Source organism: Lupinus angustifolius, unplaced genomic scaffold (genome assembly GCF_001865875.1).
Source record: "Lupinus angustifolius cultivar Tanjil unplaced genomic scaffold, LupAngTanjil_v1.0 Scaffold_121_28, whole genome shotgun sequence".
In the NCBI taxonomy this organism is placed as follows: Eukaryota; Viridiplantae; Streptophyta; class Magnoliopsida; order Fabales; family Fabaceae; genus Lupinus; species Lupinus angustifolius.
The window spans coordinates 37,261-47,879 of record NW_017725080.1 but is presented as its reverse complement, the minus strand read 5'-3'; the positions used below and the strand labels follow the sequence as shown (position 1 = coordinate 47,879).

At 31.0% G+C, this 10,619-nt stretch overlaps 1 protein-coding gene across 3 annotated transcripts; it reads left to right on the top strand.

Moving 5' to 3' along the window:
- Positions 1-7,237: 7,237 nt before the first annotated feature.
- On the top strand, positions 7,238-10,230 carry LOC109339954 (rho GDP-dissociation inhibitor 1-like). 3 transcript variants are annotated; one of them, XM_019577511.1, is made up of 6 exons: positions 7,238-7,353; positions 7,402-7,619; positions 8,125-8,188; positions 8,271-8,492; positions 9,263-9,387; positions 9,946-10,230. In XM_019577511.1, exons 2-6 carry the CDS (start codon positions 7,410-7,412, stop codon positions 10,012-10,014), a joined length of 690 nt encoding a protein of 229 aa, XP_019433056.1. In that variant the 5' UTR covers positions 7,238-7,353; positions 7,402-7,409; the 3' UTR covers positions 10,015-10,230. The 3 variants fall into 3 exon arrangements, with proteins under 3 accessions (XP_019433056.1, XP_019433057.1, XP_019433058.1); XM_019577512.1 differs by having other exon boundaries at positions 7,244-7,359; positions 7,398-7,619; XM_019577513.1 differs by having other exon boundaries at positions 7,247-7,353; positions 7,398-7,619.
- Positions 10,231-10,619: the final 389 nt, after the last annotated feature.

The window sequence follows — 10,619 nt, the reverse complement described above, 5'->3', positions numbered from 1 at the left end:
CTGCATGAGGTGATTGCACCATATACTTCTCAACATAATGGAGTAGCTGAAAGAAGGAATAGAATCATTCTTAACATGGTTAGGAGCATGCTAAAGTCTAGAAACTTCACACATGGCTTATGGGGTGAGGCTGCAACAACATCATCATATGTTCTTAATCATTGTCTAACAAAGAAACGGGAATCTAAAGTGCATGAGGAAGTCTGGTCTGGCAGGAAGCCCTCGGTTACACACATTAGAATTTTTGGATCAGCTTTCTATAGACATATCTCTGGTCAGAAAAGAAGAAAGTTGGATGACAAGAGTGAGTTTTTTTATCTTTGTGGGTTATCATTCCACTAGATCTTATAAGTTATTCAATCCTAAGACTAATCAAGTCTTGTTCAGCAGTGATGTGCACTTAAATGAGTCAAGCACTTGGAGTGAAAAATAGAAGATGACAGAACATGTAGTTCAAATTCCTCTAGATGGAATCCAAGTGACTTCATGTGATCTAAAACTCTGAATTCGAGTGAAATTGAGCCTCAGTCAGAAGCTATAATTAATTATTATGATGCAAGCAGGCCCTCTAGAATGAGAAACCTACCAACTAGACTAAGGGATTGTGAAATCCTACCTGATGATGTGATCACAGAAGAAGGTGAGCTAGTTCAGTATCTTGCACTATTTGTAGATACTGAACCTATCACAATTGAGGAAGCTTTTAACAACAAAATGTGGAATGAAGCTATGGAGGAAGAATTAAGGTCCATTGTTAAGAATGAGACCTGGGAGTTGGTTCAACTTCCAGATGATCAAAAACCAATTTCAGTGAGATGGGTTTTTAAGACCAAACTCAAACCATATGGTTCCATTGGCAAGCACAAAGAAGGATTGGTAGCTAAAGGCTTTATGCAAAAGAAAGGTGTGGATTTCTCCAAGGTTTTTGCTTATGTGGCCAGACTTGAAACAATTAGATTGATAGTGGCTCTAGCCACCAAGAATAATTGGGAGATGTGACAACTTGATGTGAAATAAGCCTTTCTCAATGGTTCACTTAATGAAAAGGTTTACATAAAATAACCCCTTGGATTTGTGATAAGAGGCAGTAAGGACAAAGTCTATAGATTGAAGAAGGCTTTGTATGGATTGAGAGAAGCTCCAAGAGCTTGGAATAGAAGAATTGATGCATTATTCTTAAAGGCAGGGTTCAGAAAATGTGATGTTGAGCATGGTGTCTATGTGAAGTGCACAAACAATAGTCATGTTCTCATCATCTTTTTGTATGTGGATAATCTCTTAATTGCTGGAAGCAAATCAGATGGATTTGAATTAATCAAGCATAACTTGAAATCAGAATTTGGAATGTCTGATCTAGGCAGGCTGTCTTACTTCTTAGGCATAGAGTTTAGACAAATTGATGGAGGAATATTTATGCACCAAAGAAAGTATACACAAGATGTTCTAAATAAATTCAACATGGTTAATTGCAATTCAGCTGAGACACGAGAAGAGCCAAATCTGAAACTAGACAAAAGTGACACTAAACCTGCTATAGATGGCAGTAAGTTTAGATAGATGGTTGGTTGCTTGAGATTTATTTTCCATATCAGACCTGAAATCTCATTCAGTGTTGGATTGGTAAGTAGATTTATGAGTGATCCAAGGAAGCCTCATCTTATAGCACCCAAGAGAATCCTAAGGTACCTTAGTGGTACACTTGATTTTGGAGTCTTCTTCTCCAATAAATCAGAGAAATGCAGACTGCAACTCATTACACACTCTGATTCAGATTGGTCTGGGGATTTGATTGAGAGGAAGAACACTATGGGCTTTGTTTTTATGTTGTGTGGCTCACAAGTGTCGTGGTGCTCAAAGAAGCAAAAAATTGTTGCTCTTTCTACTTGTGAAGCTGAGTATGTTTAAGTTTGTCATGCTGCTTGTCAAGCCTTGTGGTTGAGTTCATTACTTGAAGAGTTTATGGTTGGGTTTGAAGGCAGTGCGGAGCTCTTTGTTGATAATAAACCAGTCATTAATTTGTCAAAGAATCCAGTTGGCCATGGCAGAAGCAAGCATATAGAAAGGAAGTATCACTTCCTTAGAGACCAAGTAGGGAAATGCAAGATTTGTTTGAAGTATTGCAAAACTGATTTGCAAGTTGCTGATGTGATGACGAAATCAGTTAAGGCTGATAGATTTAGGGAGTTGAGGAGATTATTGTGTGTGATATGCTCGTAACAAGTGGTTGAGAATTAAGGGGAAGTGTTAGAAATAGTTAGTTAGTTGGTTTCTATAATTGGCTAGTTTTCAAAAGTTAGTTTTATTAGTTAAGTATGAGCTTACTGTAAATAGCTTGTGCATCACGATTAGTTGAATAATCAATATATGAATCATTGTTGAATTCTTACGATCATTCTCTTCTCTCTAATCTACTATTTTCCCAATTCTAATCTTCTTCTCCCTAACTCAGTTTCACGGTTTCTCTCCATTCTTCTTCTTCTTCCTCAATCTTCTTGTTCAAGGCAGGGAGAGAACTCAAGTTTCTCCAACAGTACTATTATCAGTATGCTACTTTATACCATTTCTGGGTTTTGTGTATTTGTCTAGAACAATGGTGGAATGATACTATGTTTTTATCATTTTTTGTATTTCATATCACAAAGAAGTACATTTCACCATTATGATAGTTTGATACAATTTTTTTCTTTATATATGTCACTTCCCATCATTATTTAATTATTGTAATTCATGGTTTGATTATTCTAGACTCTAAATATGAATTTTGCTCATATACTTATTGATTTTCATGGACATTATGTCATTATTTGATGTCATTATAAATGGATTTCATATTTTCTCTTTCTTTGTTGATTAACATATGATTTTTCGTCCTCATTCATATTCAAAAGGTAAAGAGTAAATTACACTGACACCCCCTGAATTTTAGTGAAATTACATAAACCCCCCCTCAATTTTTTACACATACACAAACCCCCCTCATTTTTATACTTTCATTACACTCTGGTACCCCTGAAAGTGAAATAATGTAATATTTTAAATAAAAAATGTGATAAATGCAATTTAGTTAAACAAAACATGATATAATGTAAAGACAAGTCCAAATAATATATGAGTTAATACATATTTATCATTTTTGGTTCGTTACGATATAGGATAAGAGCGATTTAAACAATATCTTTTTGGAACTGTTGATACATTTTGTAACAAAAAATAATAAAGATATATTGATTTGTATATTATTTGGATTTGTCTCCCAATATATCATTTTTTGTTTAACTTAATTGCATTTATCATATTTTTTGTTTAAAAAATTACATTTATTTCTCATGCAGGGGTGGTCAGTGTAACGAAAGTGTAAAATTTAGGGGGTTTTGTGTAAGTGTAAAAAAGTGAAGGATGGTTTGTGTAATTTCACTAAAACTCAGGGGGTGTGAGTATAATTTACTCAAAGGTAAATCATCTTTACTTTTTCCAGCACTCAAATTCTATGTTTGTGAGCAATATAAGGATCTATCATTAAAGATATAATAAGTTCTCTAATATGTGTATATTGTTTGTATTCCTTTTATGTTCATTCTTATTCCAATTTATTGATATTAACTTTCTCATCCATGAAAATATTATTTGTATGGGTGGTATGTTAATATCTGTATTTATTTTCAACTTTTAAGGATGATATTCTATTATTTGCATTTATTTTCAACTTTAATGTAAGGATGATATGGTATTATTTTCAACTTTCCATGTACGTTATTATTTACATGTATTTGAGGAGAGAAATTTTATGCGGTGTGTAAATTTTTGAATGGTAAGTAAGAATGATATGTTATTATTTGCATTTATTTTCAACTTCTAAATAATGATGATATGTTTTTATTTTCAACTTTAAATGTAAGTTATTATTTGCATTTATTTGAGGATGAAGATTTTATGTATTTTGTAAATTTTCAAATTATAAGTAATGATTATATTTTATTATTTGCATTTATTTTCAACTTATATGTAAAGATGTTATGCTATTATTTTCAACTTCTAAGTAAACATTATGGCAGTGGACTTCCCTTGTACTAGGAAAGGAAACTTCATTTGTCAAAGTAAACAATTAACAGATGGATACAAAGGTCAGAAAAGAGTGGAAAAAATATAAGCGGGGCATGTAAATTGTCATTTTTTTACAACATTTCTTGAATGGATTATTGCTTACGTAACTATTATTTATATGGACAGTGTAGAGAATAGTTGACTATTACATTTAGAAAAGACATTAAGAAGGAAACTTATCCTTTCTGTTTTAGTCTTGGAGTGTTGTTTTTCCTACATTATCTTCTTATGCAATGTCAAAGAGTAAGAATCCATATGATAGAATAGAGAGTCATATAATTTTGCAAAATCAAAAGCAATATGTCAAAGAGTCATAATAGTGTTTTATCATGATTTACTATGAAGGTCTAACTACTCAAGGTTTTGGTGAAATTATTACTCTTTATTCAATTTAAAACTTTGAAGTGATATCATTGGCAACAATTCAAAGTGCAAGTTTTAGGGACTATGATTTAAGACTTCTTTTTTTGTTGTAAATAAAGATAACATGTATACACACCTTATAGTATCTAACAATTGTTATTTATAAGGATATTTTAGTCCTTTTGGTATATTATTTCTATGCTATATTTTAAATTGTGTTTCATTTATTGAAGGGGTTATGACTATTACCAAAATAATTATCTTATTTAATTGACACTTAGATTTTATTCAAAGGGGTATATTTGTAATAATATGTTTTATTTGTCTAAAAAATTATAAAATTGAATTGAACAGATTTTTGTTTAAAAAATTATAAAACTGAATTGAAGTGGTTGTGATTTTTTGTAAAAATATACCCGTTCATTTCCCCAAAAACATGAGATTCTATTCATGTGTTAATTGATATTGTTTAATTTTAAAATCAATTCTTTTAGTTGAGGAATAAGTATAAGTGGATGTAGACCTATAAATTTTAGTTATTATATCTGATTTTGAATTATAACAAATAATTGAGTGGATTGTATATAATAATAACATATAAGAATGATTAATAAAATCAAGATATGTTATTATTATTAGCTTCGGAAACAATAGTAAAAATAATATATGAAGAATGCAAGAATGATTAATAAAGTACATAAACATATACATACTAATTTAGAGTGTGTTTTAATATAAATTTTAATCATTAGATATTAAACATTAAAATTGACGTTAAACTTCATAAAAAACAACAACATTAGATTGAAGGATTCTGCCATTAAGGAAAGTCATAAGTATAAAAATACTATAAAGACTTAGATTGAGGTATAAAGAAAAGTGGATTGAGATAAAATAAGGTCATATTTTTCATGTAATTTTATTGTCAACCTAAATATTTAAAAATACCTCACAACTTAGTGATTCTTTAAACTTCTATTTTTACATCTTCCAATTTTAGTTTAGACATATCAATAAATATCATATATCATTATAATAATTTATTTATCTCATTCAATTTTATTATTTTAAATTGTTGATTATGAATTATATTATATTTTTATTCTAATATTTTGACTTAAATAAAGCCAAAGTAGAGCAAGTCATGCAATCATTGGTCAAACTTATAACATCACTACAAGAACGAATAATTTCTAAAATTAGAGTAATACTTGCATCTATAATTGAGATTGTTGACTAAATCAATGAATATGTTCTGAATAAAATTTCATATGAATTTATCTAAATGTCTTTAAATTTTCATTATGTTCGACATAATAAATTTATTAAACTTATACTGGTAAATATTCTAATGTATGACTATAGGTGAGGAAAATGAATATCTGAGTTTAGATTTAGTTGATATGTCACATGCTAATGAAAGTGAAGCATTCAACATACTAACTCCTGAATTTTTAAATTCACCTACAACCTTTGGTCTTTCCAATCATAAGATCAAGTTGAAAGGTGGAACTCCAATAATACCATTGTGAAATTTAGACCGGTATGAAGGATTATGTGGTTTATAAAGGATGACCAACTACTAAAGACAACAACAAATATGATTTATAAATATGTTTTCCAAAATCTTTAACATATATTCTATAACTTATTTTACATTATCTTCCATACTTTTCTTCATAACAATTATTTAATATAATAGATTCAACACTATCTCATTCATTAACTACTTTACATTAACAATAATATACATATAAATATTTTATAAGGTAACCCTTCATAATATTTTTATTAACAAATTATATTATTATTCTTTAATTAAATTCATGCAAAATATATTATCACAGGTGCGAATGCACGAGTATTCTACTAGTTTTTAATGAAAGAAAGAGAAGAGAATAACATTTATTTTATCTAGAGTAGAGATAAATTTAAAAAATGATTAGGTAATATTTTATCCACTCCTCACTTTGGAGGGAAGGGAAACAAAAATGTTTGGGAGATATTTTAACTTCATTATTTCTGTGTGAAAAGTACTAGTTTGGGAAATTAGAAAATTGATTATGGGATAAAGGTCTATAAATTAGTGGGAAATGTATGTTGTATAAAAATCTCTTACAACATAAATTATTTGAGTTTAAAATCTATGCACTATCAGTATAAATTTTTTACAATATTTGTACATCATCTATCATTAATTTGTATTACTTTTTATTTTTCTTTAAAAGTCAAAAGTAATTAACATATGAATAGTGAATGATTTATTGATGGTGTAAAAACACTTATACTCGTATATATATATTTAATCCAAATCATTTTATACACTTCTTTTTTTGTACCGATGAAGCTTCCTTTACCATTACTTTTTATTGTTTTACATTTATTATTACTAATGTTAGGTTTTGTACTTATCTCAATCGTTTGCGTAGGTTTAGAAAAAAAAATAAGTGATTTGTTTAATTTAATTAAAACTAATGGGGTGCTAGGACAATTTATTTTTTAAAAAATAAATTCTTGTATGGAATATTATGTTTTTTTGCTTACTACCAATAATATATCTTTACACTTTTGAATAATTTAAATAATGAATTAATTTTTGTAGAGTGAGTATCTGTCGTTCAGATAAATTAAACTTTTTATGTTTTGGTCCTCCAGAAAATTTAATAACATTTTATGATACTAGATCAACTTTGATCTATGAGATATCATGTTTGACACAACTATATGACTATACTGTATATTTGAATATCATTAATATACAAACATACATATACCTGATGTTGAAATCAGTCTCTTTTGAACATTGTGTGAACATAAGAACCTTGTCTACTTCACTTTGTGGTGTGGGGTTATAACTACATACACAACAACAAACTCACACACACTGATAGAGAGAGAGAGAGAGAGAGAGAGAGAGAGAGAGAGAAAGAGAAAGAGAGAGAGAGATGGAAGGTGAGAAATGGAAGGAAGCAATAGGATCATCTTCTACTTCTGGGGTTGGTGAAATTCCTGAAACCCTTAATGAAGCTACTTTCCATGAAGATGAAGAAGAAACTGAAGAAGACGAAGATGAAGAGAACATTGGTGATCATAAAAATACAACCTTTGTTCCTGGTCCTCTTCTTTCCCTCAAGGAACAGATCGAACGGGACAAGGTTTTCTAGTTCTCTTTACTCTTTTTGAAATTGTGGGGTTGCATAAAAATTATTTTTTTACCTTTTTTACATTAAAAAATGGTTGCTTTTGGATATCTAGCTTAATGGGTTGTTGGTTTCAACTTTCATATATTTTGTATTTTAGGATTTGTATGAATTTTTGGTCCCTTGTGTTAAGCATTATATATCCGTGCTATTAATGCTGCTTGATGCTGGGTTTTGGTTGAGAAGTATGTTCCTGTATATATCAGTTAGATACTTGCATTCTCACTATTTTGGAGAGCAAAACTAAATTTCACTTGTAAGTTAGGTAGGAATTATGTTGGAATGGGCTAAAATATATAAACTAGGCATAACTTATCAACTATTCTTTGAATAAATTCTGCATAAGATCAAATGATTTTATGCTATGTATCATATCTGAGTGGTTTCTCATAGGTTGATTACGTCAGCATTTGACAAAGTGATTTATTTTCTGATTTGAATGCTGTTCTGTGCTCCTCAGGAGGATGAGAGCCTAAGGAGGTGGAAGGAGAAGTTGTTGGGTTGCTTGGAAAGCGATTTAAATGGTTTGTTTTTGTTTATATCCTCGTTTATGGTTCATACCGCTTTTGCTCGATTATGTTTTACATTGTTTCCTTATCAAAATAGGTCAAATGGATCCTGAAGTGAAATTCCACTCCATTGGAATTATCTCTGATGATCATGGTGAAGTTGTTACTCCTTTACCCGTTGATGAAAATAAAAAAGATAATGTTCTGTTCACTCTCAAGGAGGGGTGTCATTATCATCTTAAGTTAAAATTTAGTGTTTTGCACAACATTGTGTCTGGCCTGGCATATTCCAACACTGTCTGGAAAGGAGGGATCCAAGGTACATTGTTAATACTTTTCTCTGTTGCGAACTTGTTATATAATCTTGAGTTGGTAGGATTATCATTATTTGGCTTCTCAAAACCAAAGTTAGTGTTTCAAATCGTAGTTGTGGTTGCATTGCAGTGACAGTTGTGTTGTCAGTTGATACAAGCCATGTACAACCAATTTGTTCCGCAATGACGGCCTGATACGGTTGCATTAACTACTATAACTGAGATGTTGCAGCTGTATTCATGTGATGCAGCTCACAATTTTAAACCTGACTTAAGGTTTTAAACTATTGATGATTATGTGTTTGCTGTCGTACAACTTGTTGTCTTGAAATTTTTTAAACTTTCTTATGGGGGTACACTGAGACGGTTTTATGTTCTCTGTATGGTGTGTCATGGAAATGAGAACATACTTTTCATTCTAAAAGTGATTTAACTTACCACTTACCAGGTTTATTTACATTGTCAATTTGGCGGAACACTAAGGTTGTTTGCCTTGTGACATGGATGTCAAGGGTTCAAATCCTTGAAACAAACTCTTTGTCTGCGGAGGTAAGACTACATACATCTACCCTCGTCAGTCCCCACCAAGTGGGAGCCTCACGTGTATTGGATCGTCCTTTTAATTAAATTTTGTCAATTTGCATTGCTGGATCTCTGTCTCCACCGTAATGTGATTGTACAGAAAAAATGTATTCTGTTATACATTGGTTTGCTGGTAATGACCTATTTTTCATGCATTACATTGAGAATTCAATTATATTATTGGCCATTGCAGTTGATCAGACCAGGGGGATGTTGGGTACCTTTGCTCCTCAGAAAGAACCATACGAACATGCTTTGAAAGAGGATGTCGCTCCATCCGGTGCACTTGCAAGGGGTGTTTACTCGGCCAAACTTAAGGTATGAGAATATTCAATATTTTGTTTTGAATGCACTATGTCTTGTTTATAGTATTTTTGAGTTATTAATGTATTTTGGTTTTTATCTTCATATGAAAGGGCTGATATATGGAATGCTATAGTCTGAAATCTGAAACTTTAGGAATGTTGTCATAACTCTTAAAAATAGTGATCCTTTTCCCGTTTCTTCCATTTTCCTCCGAGACTTCAATCCAATTTGTTCATCTTTGCTTCTTATGGTGTTCTACAAAGCTCAGACACAAGGCATGCCTATGTTTGTGTTTGAAAATCCTAAAAACACATCCAATAACATTATGCTATTGTTCACTATAACCGCGATGTCATCACATCCGAGGATTTTTCTTCATCAACAGCCAATTAATTTGCTAGGCTTAGATACTAATCACCAAAAGCTTAGTTATCTAATTTTCACAGATATTTTGCAGTCACTATTTCAATTTGCCTCAGTTCAAGTTGTTAGAAACAAGACAGTTCTACTTTTTCGGCATGATTTGTTCAACTAGATAAATAAACTGTGCTCTTTTTTGCTATGTTACAGTTTGAAGATGATGACAAAAGGTGTCACATGGAACTCAAATATTCATTCGAGATTAAGAAGAGAAGATAACCTATGTAGCCTGGGTTTATGGCACATTATATCATTCATACACCCCCGTTTAAAATTAATTGTTATTATTATGAAACTATTTTTTAATGATGCTATTTAGTACACAAATCTCTTCTAAGTGCTTGAGTTGTGAAAGTATTGTTCTATACTTGCTTGCTAGACATACTACAACTTGTTTTATGTATAATCAAAGTTGATTCGCAACATCCAGCTTCATATTTGCATATGGTACACCTTCATTGCCTTGAAATACAAGATACCTCAATTCACATCCATGCTCATGAACTATGTTGCATGCATACGGTATCGTATGTGGTACCCATACGTGTAAGAGATATGTCATTTTTTTGTAAAATGTAAGGTACGAGTGCGCCAATATAATTAGGTACAAATGATCAAATTTGGTGCTAGTAGATGATGTTAAGTCTTATGATGAGAGATTGAGACCTAAAACAAGCTAAGTTGTGAGGACTAAGATTAACTATGTGACTCATATTCACTATTATAATGTAACTAAGAAGAAGGGAAAAATCATAAGTTTGGGCCGAAAAAGTTTATTTTGAAATAATTCACATCAATATAGTACCATGAGTACGGAAGAATAT

Excerpts from the sequence above, each read along its gene's own strand:
- LOC109339954 (XM_019577511.1), top strand. The coding sequence starts at position 7,410 with ATGGAAGGTGAGAAATGGAAGGAAGCAATAGGATCATCTTCTACTTCT. Across the intron at positions 7,620-8,124 it reads AACAGATCGAACGGGACAAG|GAGGATGAGAGCCTAAGGAG; the intron begins GTTTTCTAGTTC and ends TGTGCTCCTCAG. Across the intron at positions 9,388-9,945 it reads TTTACTCGGCCAAACTTAAG|TTTGAAGATGATGACAAAAG; the intron begins GTATGAGAATAT and ends GCTATGTTACAG.